This window comes from Pyrgilauda ruficollis, unplaced genomic scaffold (genome assembly GCF_017590135.1).
Source record: "Pyrgilauda ruficollis isolate IOZ18807 unplaced genomic scaffold, ASM1759013v1 scaffold240, whole genome shotgun sequence".
NCBI classification, from domain to species: Eukaryota; Metazoa; Chordata; class Aves; order Passeriformes; family Passeridae; genus Pyrgilauda; species Pyrgilauda ruficollis.
The window spans coordinates 247,770-265,973 of record NW_024523649.1 but is presented as its reverse complement, the minus strand read 5'-3'; the positions used below and the strand labels follow the sequence as shown (position 1 = coordinate 265,973).

General features: G+C 36.2%; 1 protein-coding gene across 2 annotated transcripts in view; it reads right to left on the bottom strand.

Annotated features, from left to right (window-relative positions):
• Positions 1-18,204, bottom strand: part of LOC121355019 (leucyl and cystinyl aminopeptidase) — a 52,110-nt gene that overhangs the window by 22,072 nt on the left and 11,834 nt on the right. The window contains exons 2-5 of one of the 2 annotated variants that reach the window (XM_041470160.1): positions 9,150-9,256; positions 6,248-7,088; positions 3,741-3,879; positions 947-1,078 (exon numbers count right to left, since the gene is read on the bottom strand). In XM_041470160.1, the coding sequence (XP_041326094.1) occupies positions 947-1,078; positions 3,741-3,879; positions 6,248-7,065 (1,089 nt within the window). In that variant the 5' untranslated portion in view covers positions 7,066-7,088; positions 9,150-9,256. The remainder of the gene's footprint in view (positions 1-946; positions 1,079-3,740; positions 3,880-6,247; positions 7,089-9,149; positions 9,257-18,204) is intronic. The other variant, XM_041470159.1, reaches the window with a different exon arrangement.

The window sequence follows — 18,204 nt, the reverse complement described above, 5'->3', positions numbered from 1 at the left end:
TTTCCATTTTAAAATTAAAAAAAAAAAAAAAAAAAAAACCAAAAAAAAAAAAAAAAAAAAAAAAAAAAAAAAAAAAAAAGTCTGTGCATCTTTACTTGTGTTTATTTACTGGATTAAAGAGAGGGCTTCTCCTTCTCCAATACTACTAGCACTATTCCCTCTGGCTTTTTCTAGGTACATAGGCACTTCTGACATTTCACCACAAAGGGGCAGTTTCTGCTAACAAGTCTTGAAAGTCGTTGCATACATGAAACTTCTGCACTTTCTAAAATAAGATTAAGGAGCATCTACTAATATTACCACGATTATTCTTTAGTTTCTCTAACTGCACACATTATAGAAATAGGCCATACCCTTGTAAAGGACAAAGCTCAAGCAGGACCCACTCTTTGATGTTCGGAACTTGGGAAAAACAAAACAAAATAATTGTATTTAAGGGACTAAATGCCTATTTAAAGTCAACCTAAATTTGCTTTACTGTAGGGCATGAGCTTTTTAGATATGTTATCTTGGCAGGTACAGAATGTTTTTGTGGCACTGCTTGAAACCATGTGTAGGTGTTCCTAGAAACTTGTCACATTTCTTTACATCCTCAGAACAACTCCTGGTTTGTGTGACATTACTGTTCACAGAAGAAGCACTGAAAAGAAGAGTTTAAAGCTGCCAGCTCTGAAAGCTCTCAGGAATTTTACATTTTGTAAATTTCCACTTTTAACAAGACCTGATGCAGAGTCCCTTGTTGTAAAAGTGTATGCAGTCTGATATCACCTCAGTCCACTTTATAGCATATGTCCCCTACCTATGATGAGCATAATGAAACCAAGAAGATAAATAAATTTAAAAGAGACAGAATTTGTTTTTTGGTTTGGAGATACTTTTGTTTTGTTTAGTAGCCTGGTCAGCTTGGGAAGAGTGAAGCAGAACTTAAAGTGAAACAAACACATACCAGAGTCCCATTAGTTTCCCTGCTGATGTTTTTCAAGTCTGCAACAACAAAAGCTACTAGATAGGTGCTCATCTTCAAACTCACAAAAAACTCATCCTGAACAATTCCATTTGTCACAGGTGTAGAGGCTTTCTGCAGGGGAAATGAAGTATTATTAATGCAGACAAAAGAACACTAAGACATAAAATAAATCAATATTAAATAATTTCATGCTACAAACAGTTTATAGGCATGCTTACATAATATCTTTATTTTTTTGTTATATTTCAGAGGGACTGATGATACTTACAGTAATGTAACAAGCTTAAGAAGACATGAAACATTTACACTTACATGTACAAAAGTTTTATTATGTAGTATTACCAAACAACTACTCTGTTGGAGAAACTAATCTAATTTGGATTGCATTTAAAGTCCCAGTATAATCCGAAGTCAACATACAGATCAGCATTGATTCAAGGGAGCGTTAGGCTAGACCAGGGACACAGTTCAGCATAGCCTACTAAAAATACTGGTGTTACATCAACTAAGTATTTGTCTCTTTCCGTAAGTCTCAGCAGAACTAGGTAACCACACATACTTACTATTTTAAAATCGAACAAAATATTTGTAAGATGCACTTTTACAAATCAAAACAGAATGCATTTTAAAAACTGAAGAAAACCTAAGACTTCAGTTACTTCAAAGCAAAAAGATGCCCAGCTTAACCATACACTGACAAAACTGTCTGCCCAGTTTTCTGAGCACACAGGAAGGTACCATATAGAAGTAAGATACTGTACTGTGCCTCAACTTACTTTCTGTGTAGTTTTCTTTAATACTAGTCCTAGAAAAGCAGGCTATATATCTTTAAGTACTTTTCTATGTATTCCTTCACAAACATGAAATACAAAAAGAACAAAGCAAAATTTTTAAAACCACTATAGTGCATAATACTAAAGGTCTGGAAAGTTTATAAATTATGACAGTTTATAAATTCTGAAACTTCATATTATTTTGTTTTCAGAACCCAAAAACATTTAAAAAACAACAATAAACTTAGTTTTAAACAAGACCATTTGAAACCAAACAATGTTTGGTTTGTCACTGCAAATTTAACTGTCAGCCTTAAAGAAAAATGAATTTTTAAACCTGAAGATATAACCACTATAATAATTTAATCTGACCATTATGTATGAGCAGAATGCCATATTTGAATTTCTCTAGTGAATTCGTAAATTTCTGCCTTTATTACAGCATTTGTTTCATAAGGAGATGACAGTCTATTTAAGAAAATCTGCCGCAGCTGCAGATAAACTGGTTTGAAAATTAGCTGTGCTCATTAAAAAAAAAAACCAACACACCCAAACCAAAAACAAGAGAAACAAAACCACAAACGGTAGCTCTACAGGCCCAAAATACACAGTTTATTTCTAGCCTTAATCCATGTCAGACACTATAGCTGGCAAGTTAGTGATGCACACACTAGCTGACAAGGCCTGCTTCTGAGATCTCTTGGTCATGTAGGTATAGATGATTATTTCAGCAATGTCTGCTGCACACACCACAAAATATTCTGAGTTGGAAGGGATCTCCAAGGACCACGGAATCCAAGTCTAACTGAATGGCCCATACGGAGCTCTAACCCACAACCTTGGCATTATTAGCACTTTGCTCTGACCAACGGAACCAATTGTGGGTGTGTGCAGCAGGGCTAAACCATCATTTCTGTACCTGAAGAATTTGGGAGGCTGTTGAAAGATGCCTTAGCCACTTGCCCAGCTCCTAGCAGAGGGAAGTGAGTGAGCACCCTTTCTTTTTTACATAAAACAGAAGAGTGGTCCACCAGAGTTAATTTCTTCTTGTATTGCTAAGAATCACTACAAATCCAAATAAATGTTCGTACACTGTGAAAAGATACTATTCCATAAGGCTGCAGTTATTAGCTTGGTTTTCAAAAACAACGCATCTGCATCAGCACCTGAGCTTTAGACAGCTTCCTGGAACCCAAGCTGCACAGTGTACATAAATGTACCAGAAACACCAAAGGTATAATTTTCTCATTTATGGATTAGCCAATGTCAATATTGAGTTTCTGCTGGGTGATAAATGGTGTTAATGTTATGATGAGACAATACCTAGTTCAGACACAGACTAGGTAATGTTAGTCCTTCTCATCTGTCTAAATGAAATTAGGCTTCTATAAAGGTTTGTCAAAGCCATAAGAGCATAAAACATCACCATAAAATTCAGATAAGCTCTTACAAGATTTTGTCTCAAAAATTCTAGCTGAAGTAATGTCAGATTCCTTATTCACATTCTGGAGCTGACTCTGTCTGTGTTCATACCACACCTCCCCTCATTTAGCCACAGAAGAACATCCTTCAAGATCAGGTGTATCTTTCACATAGACTGGTGCTAGTTACACAAACTACTGCTGAAGGTACTCCAGTACTCTGCACATGTGCAGCAGCAGCGAACACAGAAAACTTGAAAGCAAACCTTAAGGGCTGTTGAGACCAATGTCACCAACAACATAACCTTTGCAAAATAAAAGTTAATTTAATTTCAACAGGAATCCTTCAGTCATTCAGCTGTCTGTCAGCAACATCCTACACTGTGCAATGCATTGAACAGGTGTTTTCTCTACAAAGTTCAAGTCTTTGAGAACAAAACAGTTGATAAAGTCATAGTTTATAGCTTACCTACTCAGGTAAATCCCCTGGACATTAATGCAATAAAAACACAATCACAAACACTGAAATGGATTACCTAGGCAGCAGTTCTACCAAAATTCCCCTACAAAAGCAGGTACCTTTGGCATATTTGACAAAGTGGAAAGTTTCTCATCCCTTTTGATCTTGATTAAAAAAGTAGCTTTAAGTGCTGGTTCATCAAAGCATGGAAAAGCAGATCTTGCTGCTAGAGGTTCAAACTGAGTTGCTGCAAACCACCTAATGGGAAGAGTGGAGAAGAGCAAAGTAAGAATTATTAAAAGCATAAATGTCAGTTTAATTAGGATAGAACAGTCATTTCCCTCCCAAACATTCTAAGAGCTTTTTATGGGAATAACTTTTTGAAGACTGGCTGGGCCAGCCAAAATAAATTTTCATTCACAATTTTTTCTTTAAAACCCAGTAACATACTTGTTTGAGGAGTAATCTTCTTGGCTGTTTTTTGCTTTCTGAACAAAGAAGAACACACCTGGAATAACTCCCTTACAAAACAATTGCCAAAATATAAGCCAGCCAGTTTCCAGAAAAAGGAAACAAAAATAAGATTGAAAAATTAAATTAGCAACCATGCATACTAAATAAGAATTTGGAAACCTCTGCAATAGATAGGACTGCAAGGAAGCTTTTTCATCTAATTGCCAGGCCATTTCCTGCAGATGTTCCTACAGTTCATCTAACTGTATGCCTGCTCCCTGTGCTGGCTAGTAGATGGATTCTGTCCAAGTTCATGTACTGTCTTGTCTCTAATCCAACAGCTGTTAACATCACAAGAAGACTTCTCAGGAGTCTACCTTCCTTCTCCACTATTTTTATACTAACTAGCCATGGAAATTACAGCTTTTGATGGAGAGCATCTCTGACTTTGGCATCTGCAAGAAAACACACAGTTCAGCAAGTCTACTAATTGAAGTATTTACTGGTGCTACATGGAGAAGATGGTACACATTGTGGTTTTTTTTCCTTCCTTGTTTTTTTTTTTAACCTACTGCCAAGCCACCCACAAGTGTTTGGGCTGTTTATTTGTTCTGCACCATGATTCGAACATTTCTGGACATACAGCTTGTCTGAGAAGGCACAGCGCTGACAAGTCACAAGATTAAACTGCATGTCTGCTTTCAATTTCTTACTCTTTGTTTCCTCTGACAAATTAATGTAGTTTCACCACAAGACTGTGCAGAAGAAAAGCAAAGAATAAAGAACCATTCTGCATAAAAACATAAATAAGGCCAAATTTCTTCACTTTTTATTTTGCTTTTGGCAACAAGTTATTTTGCCATTTTGTAATTTTGTATTTTTGTGATGATATTACAAATATTCAAAAGAAAGTAGAACTAAACTAAAGAAAATATATTTTCTTCCAAAATCAATTGACAGTTTGAGTCTTATATAGAAAGTGCAGTAAGAACAGAGGTTATCAGAGTAGTCTGCATTTATAAAACTACAGACAACAGACAGACAGAGACAATGCCCCTGCAAAAAGAAAAGGCAGGCAAGGCAATGGAAATTATGAAATCACTAAAGAGTTATCTGGAAAGGATTTACTGAAAAACATACAGGTTAAAACATGTTCAACATACAGGTTATAACACCCTCTTCCTGAACAAAAGCAGGTAGCACTAGACTGAAGGGGGACAAAACCTCAAAAAATTACTCACAGGTCGTATTCTTCCTCTGTGAACAATTAAGCATTCTCTTTCTACTACGTTAAATACAAACAGAAAAGAAAGCTGCAGCTACATTGGAATAGGAAAAAAAATCCACCAAGTTTCAACCATCTGGGTAATTTTTGCCTTCTACACTTGCCACTGCACTTTTATGTCCGCTTACTTCATGGGAATACATGTTTTTAATGCTTGTAATAAGTTGCTTAGCTGACCCACACTGCCCTTCCTCTTTTTCATTGCACCACACTGTTTCTAGACACCCTGCATAGATAGTTACTTGCCCACAAAGGCATGAATGCTCTTAAATAGATGACCAACATAAGGCCCATCTGAAGTGGGGTGGAAGGGCCAATTTTTAATAATCTTCTTGATAAAAAGCACTAATTTACTCTTTGCAAAAATAAACGCAATGTTTCCCTTTTCTCTAGTCACGTGAGACTTTGCCTGACTGCCATGACTTTTTCATATATGATTGAGAGTGTCTTGGCAATGACATCTCAGCTCCCTTATGAATATGTGATGTATCCCTTTGGGCCCCACTGGGTTCTTCTGGTGGTCTTGAACCTGGCCTCCTTCTATGAGGACAGGACTTTGTTTCCTCAGTCCCTGCCTTGACACTCAAGGGCTCAAGAAATGCGGGAAGAATTTCCAAAGAGAGAAACTAAAAATTTAACAAACCAAAAAAGCCACACTACAACCCTCACACTGAAGTACATTTCACTGTAGGAGAGGCTGCCCTTACTTAAGGAACTCATCCATGAAAGACATTTTTCAGGTAGATTAATCAAGAGATAAAAAGACTGATTTTTCTTAACAGGAATAAGTTGCATAAAATGTCCAATAAAAAAAGCAACCTTCTTACTTCTGTTATCAAAGCACAATCTAGAAGTGACAGAACATAGAAGCTGTATTAGTGGGCATACCTTTGCTTAGAGTTCTCATCTTTGTAAGAAATTTTGTAGAAGCCATAGTAGGTGTCTGATAAATTAGATGAATATTCCATGTCGACAGTATAATTCTGTCCTGCAAGGAGAGCCTCTGGAGCCATGAGTGCAATCTGGTCATGCAATGGATATTCCAGGAATTCAACTGGCTTTGTTTGCTGTCCTTGTGCTGAAGTAATTGTTGCCTTGGTGATATTAAGTCCTGAGCTGTGAAGTACAATCTTCCGAGTTACATGGCGGATGTTGACCACTATTTTTACAGAGCCTGCAAACTTCAGAGTAGTTAAATTTGGCTGCAAGACAAGATCATAGTGCAGTGGTACAACATCAGGAGGAAGTCTAATTTTTGCCCATGGAAATAGTTTTCCATTGGTTGCCAAAGGATATATTAGTTCCATTGTATGATTTTTTTTATGGCAGCCTTCTTTGGTAAATGTACACTTGGGAAGAAGATAAATCACTATTATTAATGAAAATGCAATCACAAAAACAACTGTGCAAACCACCATGGTCCTCGTAGAGGGCACTGAGCATGATCCATTTGGATTTTGTCTATATGCAGACATGTTATTCTGCAGACCCGAGCTTCTGTTCATGAAGGACATCCCCAACAATTTTGCTGATGACTCATAATCCTCTTCATCATCATCCATTTCATGCTCTCCAAGGCCACGCACCAGGAGACGAGAGCTTCTTGGCTCATATTCCACTTCATCAGGCTCCAGTGGATGTAAACAAGGCTCTTTTGCCAGGTCAACCACATCGGGCTCCTCTTCAAACATACTGTTTTCAATCATATTCCTGGGTAACTGGATTCGATCTGAAACATAAATGACCATGTATTACATCACAAACAACAGGCTTGATTTTAACACCTCAAAGATATTTCACTGAATTACAGAATTCTTTATAGTATATACAGTCAAGATTTCTTCCACTTTCTCTGCTAAGTTTGTTTCCTGGAAATATTTCTACGCTTTTCTGCCTACCCTAATTTTGCTTTCAGTATCTTCTAAAGGATGCTTTTCTTGGGCATAATCAAAAGCATCTTACACGGTAATTGGAGGCCAGCTAGACCACTGCACTGCCCTCCCAGTCCACTGATGTCACTGGCTTGGCTGCATTTCCTCTACTCCAGTAAACAGCATTTGTACTCAACTAAATTCTTCAAGCCGGATTATTTCTTGTGTTGCACAGTAAAGCACAGCAGTCAATACAGGTCTAGAAGTGTTTCAAAAATGCTATTTTTTGAGTTGTTTAGCAGCAGAGAAAATCTGCCAATGCGATGGCAGCCACACAAATAAAACATCCATTAGACATTTTTAAATTCAATTTTCACAAACATTGCAAAAAATATGAAAATATTTCTCATACAAAAATAGCAGTATAAAAATCATTGTTCCAATTGACATCTTCATTTAAGATCTAGCTCATACAATCCTTGAAACAATCCACACATCTAAGAAGTCAAATTAGTGCCAATCAGAATGTTTGCCTCCTTAGAATTTGTCTTTAATAGATAATGGACCAGTGAATATAAATGAGGAATTGAAATTCATACCAAATTTTAAAATCACATTTTTATGACATGCGGTTACATTTTGATCAAGCTTCTGATAATATCTTCCACTGTTAATGTAAAGGTTATCTTTTAGCTAATTAGTCTCCAGTCACAGGTTCTATCCAAGAGACTAGACAATACTTTTGCCCAACTGCAAGGATTCAGAAATTAACCTAATCTCTTCCGGACATGCCTGTCTACAGTCAACTGAACAATATTCACATCGCATCTCTATCTTCCACATTATTTGTTTCCAGAAGAAGAAAGCTGATTTTTGCTCTGGATGTAAACTTTTTATGAAGTAGGCTTTTATTAATTTCTGGCAAGAATGAACATTTTGCCAATCTATAAACAGCCTAGAATATAACTGTTCCTCCAATATGTTATTTATTTGATTTTAAATTTTATTAAAGTCAAGTCTCTATATGGCTGAAAATCTTAAAAGTGAAAATAAAACACTTTAAAGGAAAGATGGCAGGAATATTTTCAATCTAGATATACAAAGCTCCTCAACATTCACTCTAAATATATCAAGACTTCCTGTTCCAAGGCCACAAACTCAGAAAAACTGGAGTGTCAGTAGCTGTAGCAATGAAAAGGCTTTAAAATAAGGTAAAAAGAAAATAAAAAATCCTTGCCCAGAAAATTCAGTAAGAGAAAGGTTCTAGTCAAACTGAACAGGAGATAACAGTAATGTATGAAAGCAGGGAGTTTGGTGAAACTTGGATCTACCTGCTCTAAGAAGGAACAGGATCAGAGGGACACAAGATATCTGAGACTGGAAGGGACTTCAGGAAGTCACCTGCTCCAACCTCTAGGCAAAAGCAGCTTCCAGAATTTTCTATTCTCATGGCATCTCCCAGTACAGTGCTCACATGCCAGCCTTCAGGCTGCAGCTGCATTCAGTGGTCTAGCACCATGACCGCTACACTGGAGCACATGCACCTGCATGTCAGACTGGGGGCCACACAGAATTGAGGACAGAAAGCTGAGTTAAATTAGAAGTGAAAACACATAGGGAAACTAGTGAAGGAAAAAAATGTGGAAAGAAAGTATTGTGCAGCAGAAACTCTTTTACAATTTCTCTCCCCAAGAACAGTTTATAAAGAACTCACTACAACTTTTAACAAAATTTCTTGATTACTCCCCTCTGCTGGTTGCTTTTGAAATCTGCTGACTAGCTTTAATCATATTTGAAACCAGACTCAAGTCCAAATTTCTTCAAGTCCCAATGTAATCCCACCCCAAAACAACCAGCTGCTGGTAGAAGACACCCAAATCTGTATCTGCTATGTAGAAAAGGCAGGTATTAAGACTCACATCTTAACCACTCCAAAAGGTAGCAGTCAATCAGTACACAGCTCCAACCCCAGCCATGGCATGTGCAGCTGCATGGCCAGCAAAAGAGGTAGAAGACAGGGGAGGCACTGCAGAGGGAAGGAGGAGAAAGATAAAGTGCATAAATCTAGCAGAAAGTAAGTTTCATCAGCTCTGAAGCTTAGAGAACAGTTTGCTTTTTGAGGAACTTATTCTCTAATAAGCCACTCCTAAAGACATTATTTTCAAAGTCGCATGCACGTACTAACAACTTTTTCAGTGAAAAAGAATTATACTAAAAATTCTCAAACTGAAACTAAGATAGGAAAGTTAAACTAGACGTTAGCTTCAAGACAATCCACAGTTTTAATACCTAGAGACATTAATTTCAAGGAAAACAACAGTTACAGGTAATTTCTACAGAAATATTTGCACAAATTGGAAGTAATCAAAATCTGTAAGATCAAAACTTTACTGCATATCAAAAGCATCACCAGACTGCTACTCTCCACTGGAAAGAACATAGACCAAGTATCAAAAGGTTACTAGAGCTATTTATGCTGACATAAAAGTCTTTTAATCATTGTCTTTATTCACAGAACACATTTTTAGGAGACAAACCATGGAAAATTTGTTTAAAACTTTAACACTCAGATGAACTGTGAACTCTGCTTCTTGCTGGTTCACTGGCATTGATAACATGATAGTGTGAGTGAATTGAACTTTTACGACATTTCTATTTTAACCCATGATCTGTTACCATATGAACTAAACAGCCATATAAAGGGAAAAAACTGAGTATTCTTAAACTGAAACATGCCACAAGGAATAAGGAGCAGCTTGACGAAATGATTACAAACATCACATTTCACTGTCATCTCTCATACCATGTATGGCCAAGCAGCAAACACTCCCATTTTAAAACACATACAAAGCAGATTAATTCATATTCCAAATATAACAGAGGATAAATTATTACAAATTCAGGAGTAGCAAAATTAACCTGGAAAGAACTTGCATGGCTCCAGTGAACTACCACTGTCATGCCAGAGGCTGCAGGTGCACTAGAGGCATTTGTGGTCATAGCAGGCCACAATAACTGAAGTACTGATCTGAGCTGCCAAAATGCATTACAAAAGCCATCTGCCATCAAGCATGGCAACTTGAATCTAAATCTTTACTAAACACAAATCTAGTGCGAGAGTAAACATGGAGGTAAAAGAAAAAAGTCTAGGAAGTGAGTCTTGCAGCTCTCTAAATAGCCTTAATGAAACGCTAAGAGCCTAAAGGTGAAAGCTTTTAGTTACATTAGCCAGAAGATTAAACATACCCAAACAAAAGTGATTTTACACAATTCTTCTACAAATTTTTATTCTGAAAGCAAGAGATTTTAAACATCTTCCCTAATACATGATCTATTATCACATTTAATGGTGAATAATATGAATACTCACAGTTAGGAACAATTCTGAGAAAAGATGTGAGCTTAACTCACGATCAACAAATCCAGAAAGCTAATCTTCCTTATACTGAAAAAATGAAGGAAGGCAGACATTTTCTCAAAAATGATGGTTCTGAAAGTTCTTTAGAGCTGCCTCCTGCAGCACAGATTCCCAAAAATCTATTGCAAGATATCTATCTCCTCATTACAATATTCAGGGATGGTAACAAGCTGGGTCTATTATTTCCTGTGAAGAGGACAGAATGCTTAGATGTGAACTTCAGATGCAGTTTGCGCCAAGACAACAGTACAATGACCTTGCTGTATGTACTGCAGTCTTTGACAATGTAATCCCCATAGGCTTGGATAATGTGTCCTAGGTGGTATAGAGCGGTGTGATTTAAGGACACAAAGGCAAGCCACACAGCTTGTTCTTACAAAACATACACTCTTCACTTCTATACCTCTCACAAATTAGTCTTTAAACTTATGAGGCAACTTCACCACAATACTCATGTTCAGTATGAAACATGATCCTACAGGAACAATCAGGTGTTGAAGTGAAACAGTAGTCTAGCATTTGCTGCCAGTATTTATTTTGTCTGAAGAGGTCCAGTCTCATTAAGGAGAAGAAAGTAAGCTTTTTCCTGAAGTTTAACAGACAACACAATATTTTGAATTTTAGTGTGTGCAACAACAAAATATCTCATGATGTTTGGTTTTTGGAATCCATTATAAATATTCTCTAGAATACAGAAATAAATTATTCCTTTCTATTTCAGAGACAGTATCTTCCTGTAATGCTATCGATACCTCTCTTTAGTTCTAGAAGTATGTACTTTTCCCTTGCAAAACAAAATCAGTAGTCTTTTGTCTATGTCTATCATGTGCAGAAATCCCAATACTCAAAAGTCTTATATGGATCTAAGTAACCTATTAATTGAGTTCATTCCTTTTCAAAAGATATGCAGAAAATGCTCAAGGCATTTTATTTTTCAATTTCTCAGTTCTGATTAAGTGGCTAAAACAAAAAACAAAACAAAACAAAACAAAAAAAAAAAACCCACCAAAAAACTAAAAATCCTATCCAATCCTATTCAGTTCAGACAGACTGTTACTGCTTTCTGAGACTGAAATTCACAGTACAATCTCTAAATAAGTGATATCATAAAATATTTTAACTGAAAAAAAATGTTAGAGGAATTACAGTAACACCTGACACATTGTAGCAATCAAACTCCCGCTGAAATAAGTGGGAACCTTTCTGTAATTCTGGAATAAACTAGGAGCAAAACAACTACTGGGTAGCATGTACCAGCAGAAGTAGCAAAACCCAAGGCCAGACAAAGGGGTATAAAGTGTGGCAACCAACTGGAATAAAAACTGATTCCCACTGAATGTAAATTACTTCAGCTGCATATAAATAATAGGAGAGAAGGTGCAGAGCTAAGACTGCCCAAAACAAGACATTCATGCCTTGTGGATCAGGAAAGAACACAGAAACCATGAGCCAAGTACTTGTTTTGCTAACAAGCAACTCACTGATATTATGTCAAAGAACAATTTTGCCCAGTGATTTCAGTAATAGACGTTTAACAATACCATTAGCTATTAAGAGCTACAATACTGTTTTGCATATGTAACTTTTATGTCCAAATTTAAAAGCACTGGCCCTTTTTTTTTCTTGCAGAAGCACCTGCTGACAAAACAGCAAATTCCATAGACAAACCACATAACTTTGCTCCTATTGAAAGCCAGGTTGCTTTGGCTAAGGCCATCCAGCAAGGCAAAAAGCAACTCCAAGATGGAATTTTTCCCTTTAAAGGTATCTTTTATCTTCATGTACCTGTCTAAATGCCACCTCAGCTACAAGTAGCAGCGAAACACTTGCAAGATTTCAGCACAGGTACTAAGATCAGAGTATGTTATTCCTAATACATGAATGAACTTGCCACCTGGATGGTAAAGTGAGTTGGAGGAGAAGATGCTAATGGGCACAAACATCGTGTCCCACTGTCTAAAACTAAAAGAACCAAGGCTCCTCTAATACTTAAGAATTGGAGAATTAGTCCTACACTCTTAAGGTTTAGCAAACAGCATAAAATTCCTTGTTTCCAGGACTCTGAGGAACTATCTGAAGCACTTATAAGCACTTGCAAATACTTTGTGTATGGCATGTAAGCACGCTCCAAGCACAGAAATGCATGTTTGTATGTATGTTTAACTCATCAGTAAAAATAGTAAGACTGGTTAGAGTACATGGAATCTGACCTTCTCTCCTCTACTTGGTCTTTGGCACAAGCAGAAAGGAATGCGGTAGTTATGACCAAAGCAGGTCACTCACACATAGCCGTGGATACAAAACTGTACAAATGCTACTTCTCTTTAAGTTGTTTAGTCCTTGTCAGTACTAACAGTATGTCGCTTGGAAAAGCCAGTGAAGGAATTCTGCAGAAATCATGACACATATAGAGTCATTGCCCTCTCTCACATCAAAAGCAGTAAATTTAGTATAACTATTTCCCAGAAAAAGAAGGGAAAGGTTGAAAATTAGACATCAAAATATGTTTTCACTGTAACTTAAAATTTTCATTTTGCATAGTAAAATAATAATTTCTCATGGTATCTGTAAAAAAACCAAATAGAAACAGCACAAATTAAAAAGAACCTATTAGCCATGACAAATGCATTGAAGTTTTTTTGCTACAACTCCACTGTCTTTAAGAGGTAATATGATTTGTGCAGACATGGCTCTAGAAAGTTTGCATATAATAGGTGTACCTGCTACAGAATCTGTTATTTTAGCGAAAAGATTAAGACATTATTCACAGTACAGTACTCATCTATATTTATGAGAGAGGGAACCAAAAATATACCTACTTAGTGAAATTTCTCACACATATCTTATGTCTCCAGTCATGTCAAGCTAGTGAACAGAACAAGATGAAGTATGAGACTCAATTAAAACCAGAGGTACTTGCATTGTACAGTTTGCATGCAAGAAGGAACAAAACAAGCTATAGGAGAAGAGTATAACAAATATTCAACAAGCTTTCAGAAATGTTACGTGTTTCTATTATTAGTTTCTATTTAAATTTAAAATAACTCAATATTTTAATGCACAAGCCACTAAGGCTGTCACTAAAAAAAAAAAAAAAATCGTGATTCTCCTTTCTTTCCTAGAAAGACTAAACTTGACTGTAGAAACAAAACTGTGATTTTTCACTTTTTCACATTAAAGGGTCATCTAAAATGTGTTTAATGACGTCTGAGGCACTAATGATTTGTAAACACTACTAAAGGTTTACACTTTTCTTCCTGAACATTCTGATGCAAATCTGCATCTTCAACCTCAGACAGGAGGAGGCTAGAGACAGAGAAATGTTTAATACACCAAATCTCTCAGAATTGTCCTATCTAAAAATTCAGAAGTGCTACTATGGAAAAGCAACATATCATATGGTATTCAGTCACCTCTTTTAAGTTTGGGGAATTTTTAAATTAAATTCAGCATAGGCCCAACATCCACATATAACTTAAATCTATTTATCTATGCCAAGTTTATATATTTTTACTCAGTAAAAATATAACTTTAACAGAATTGTAGAAATTAAAACTATATACTTGGGTTCTGCTCTTACTAATGGCAGTTCACCAATTCTACTTTACAGGAAGCAGCAGATCAATCACTCCAGTTCCAAACTACCAAATATTAATGCTTTTATAGAACACAGAAGGGAACATTCACTGTTATTTGTGCACCTCATGCTGGACTCAATGCTTGAGACTTGCTCCAAATCTTACATCCTATTCTCAACCAAAACTATTGTCCTGGTTATTGTTTTTAAGTTGTCTGAGAGGAGAGAAGAGAGATGTGCAGCCCAAAGGGGAGTGCCAAAACAGATTCATTGTCACAGATACTCAAAATGGCATACAAAGGCTTTTTGAAGAAAATTTGGTTCCAAATACTACACTGGAAATCCAAAAGGTGAGAAATATTTCAGAAAGTGCAATCACTTTCTCCATGGAGACCAAAAATCACTAGTTCCAAACATCACTAGTTACGGCTTTTTATTACAGCAGATCAGCATTAGAGTTCAAGTAAACAGAAATAAGAACAGTCAGGGGTATAGATAAAGATTAATTGTCTATCAGATTTTTTTTTCCAACAGATGAGGAATAAAATGGTCAGCAAACAAAAAGTTTAATTAACAGCTAAACATCTGAATTGATAAGACTTTGAAAACAGTAATTGCTAACATTTTCTTATATATAAATTTCATCTTTCTAAACCTAAAGATGAAATAAGGCTGGAAACTCCAGCTAATGCTGTTTATGAATCGTATAACCTAATATGACAAAAATGAGTTTCAAAAATCCAACAGAAAAGGAAGGCACATTCTACCCTACTTAACTACTTCAGCAAATGAAATGAGAAAAAAAACAAAGATGAAGAAACAGAAGTGACAACTTAGTAAACTAACAGTATTTTGTATAAATACTTTTGTGGAAGATAACTATTTTAAGAATAAAACCCTCAAAAGATTACTGAGGCAATTCGGTTTTTTGGTTTTCACAGTCCCACTTCCCTATTTATCTAGGCACCATTCAAATCCATATATATCTATCATGTCCTATCTATATGCTGTATTGTAAGATATTTGCCACAGAATTTCAACACATAGATGACATTATCTCATCACTAGGTGACATCTAATTTTTTACCACAACATTCTCACAGAATACAAACAATTGCCATTGATTGATCTCTGGCAGTATATGCCAGCAAATGCTCAGTCGACAAGTAAGTGCTTACGACAAAAAAAACTGCTATCAAAAGCCTTCTGTTATGTTTGGAATGCAGATTAAGATCTGCTTTCTATGTTACTGTAATTTCAAAACCTATTGGTCAAATCAGAAATAACCTCAGCTCTGCAATAAGGTTTATGACAGGTTGCTTGCTCAGGCAAGCACTTCAAAATCTGAACAACAATTATACAAGAAACATTTAAATCAACTGGCCAAAATCAACCACACTGGTATTTAACCTTTAAACTGTAATTCACTGTTGAAGCATCAGCAGCTAGGAAAGGAAAGCCAGGCTTTCTCACCATTGAGTAAAAATATGAAGCCTGAGTTTTTAAAGACAATTAAGCAAACAGATAAACAAACAGATGTACTCATATTCAGAAGTGACTGTCATCTAAATGTCCATGGCCGGTCCAGAACAACGGGTTGAAGCCTCTCAATCCACCTGAACACTGACTATGAGTACACAGAAGCTGCATTATCTTTTGACATCTGAAAGGAGACCACCTCCAAAGTTACTTCTAAAGCAGAACTGCCTCCCGTCTCTGCTGAATCAGAAAATTTAATAATAGGAGTACAGTACTGACTGGACCCAGACTGGAGCTATGCAATACAGTTGTTGTCACAGACATGCAAAACAACTGATGATCAACCAGAGAGACTTTACATGCAATTCCATTCCCCTCAAAAGACAAAAACTATGAATCTGAAGCCATGTCTCACAACCCTTGCATACAAAAATAAAGGTGAACTGAAAAATAAACACTCAGTAGTATCAGTAATGCTACAGACAGTCTTGGAAAGTTTCTGTAGTTTATTTGCTAGCAATATTCCATGCTTAGCATGCAATTATTCCCAATACCGCAGGCTCCCTGCTACTACCTAGCAACCATTCTCTAAGGATGAAATTTGCCTTTTGTATGAACTGCTAATTGCTGTGATCTAGTGTCTTATTTTTCCTTGATGAATTATGTACATTAGCACAATCAAAATCAGCACACAGTGGTTGCTGTAGATAGATTAAAAAAAAAAAAAAAAAGAACTAAAGTACTGAAATCGAGCCAAAAAAAAAAGGCAGACATTTTATACATTTAGCAGAAAACAGTAGTAACAGTTGATCACACCTGTGCTTATAAAAAGTTAGGAGAATTGCTATATGATTTTGTCTGATAGGTATTTACTTTTGAAAGAACTTAGTTTTGAATTTTTCATTCACTGCTTGCTGATAAGCTCTTCTGGACAGTCTGAGCAAGCAGCATTTTATAAAAAAAGAAAATCTAATGTTTAAAATTGCTTTCTCTAGTTTACAAACTCTCTAATCTATTTCAGGATTGAGGTAATTCCTCTAAAGATATTTGTTCTTATTTTAGCTGCATTTAAAGTAAGCTGCTCCAAGGCAACCCTTGGCCTAAAGGTTTAGTATGTAGGCCTGTAGGTTAGGCTGCAGTGAGAGTTGATACCTTCAGTGAGAGCTGTTAAGTCAGAAGCAGCACTTAGAGGTTTGAGCAAAAGTTAACTGAACACAAAAGGCTTTCTAGTAGCTCAACACGTCTTGAAGTTGTAGAATAAGTACCACAAAATTGTCTTCACACAGTGTCGACAGTCTGATTTCTGATGTCACTGATGCAGACAAGAGAAAAATAAAATCAAAGGCTATGCTTAACAATAGCTGTCTAATGATACCGGGTCTTAAAGACATAGGCCTCTCCCCTCTTTTATAGAACAGAGGTTTAAGAAACAGATAAAGGTTTAAAAAACTGTTACTTGATAGTTCAGCAATGATCTTTTCTGTGAGGAATTACTTTGAATCTCAGCAGTCCAAGTGAAAACAGCATCTCATCTGCACTCTCCTCTATGCAGCAGATATTTTGATGTCCCCAAATTTCTCCCAAAACACTCATGCAGTGTCTTGTGTTCGTGGATTCTTTTTTCCTGGCCCATTTTTCCCATTTCATTATACGTAAACTCCAGCAAAGACCAACAAAAATACTCAGAAAATTATTTGTTACTGACATTTCCACTTTTCAGCTGTTCTGCCTTTGTAGCAGTTCTATTTAAAACTTGTGTGAAAATACCCAGGCTGTGTTTGTAAACATTTCTGCAGTTCAAATATATCAAATATGGGTGAAGAGTAGGTTATTCAAAAGAAAAAAGAAACAAGCAAATGGAAGTCTAAAATTAATTTATTGTTGAAAAACAAAAGCCACAATTTGGAGGCAACTTTCCCATTTGCATTTCTATAACCAGTTCTCAGAGAGTCTGAGTTACTGTATGGCCTTGTGCTCAAAACATCTAAAGAAGTGTAACTTAAATATTCAGTTGCAGTTACTTCTGGAAAAAAAAACTATGATCACTAAGCAGTTTCTCTTCATAGGGATAAAAACAAAGCAGAACTTTGGTTAAAGTTATTACCACATCAACTCTCAGAGCCACTGCTGAATGTTCATGATGAAGGAACTGAGGTCAGTATAGAGATTGAATGTCTTCTATCCAGAAATTTAATTCTTATTTGGTTAAATCTGGTTCAGGATATTTCTTTTTTGTTTACTCTATCCATGGGTAAATTACTCTACTTCTAAGTGACTTGAAATAACAAGGAAAAATTTAGAGCCAAAATGCTGAGTTAAGTTACCTAACTTTAATGCCAGCTCCCACACAATATAGAGAATTCCCATTTTTACACCAGATTTCAACTACAAATTCTGGAGAAAAACAAAAACCACATCAAAACACAAACCACAGTTAAGCAGGACAGGAACTTTCCAAGCTACTTAGTTGCTAGAAAGGTGGTTATTGAGGTGGGTGTTG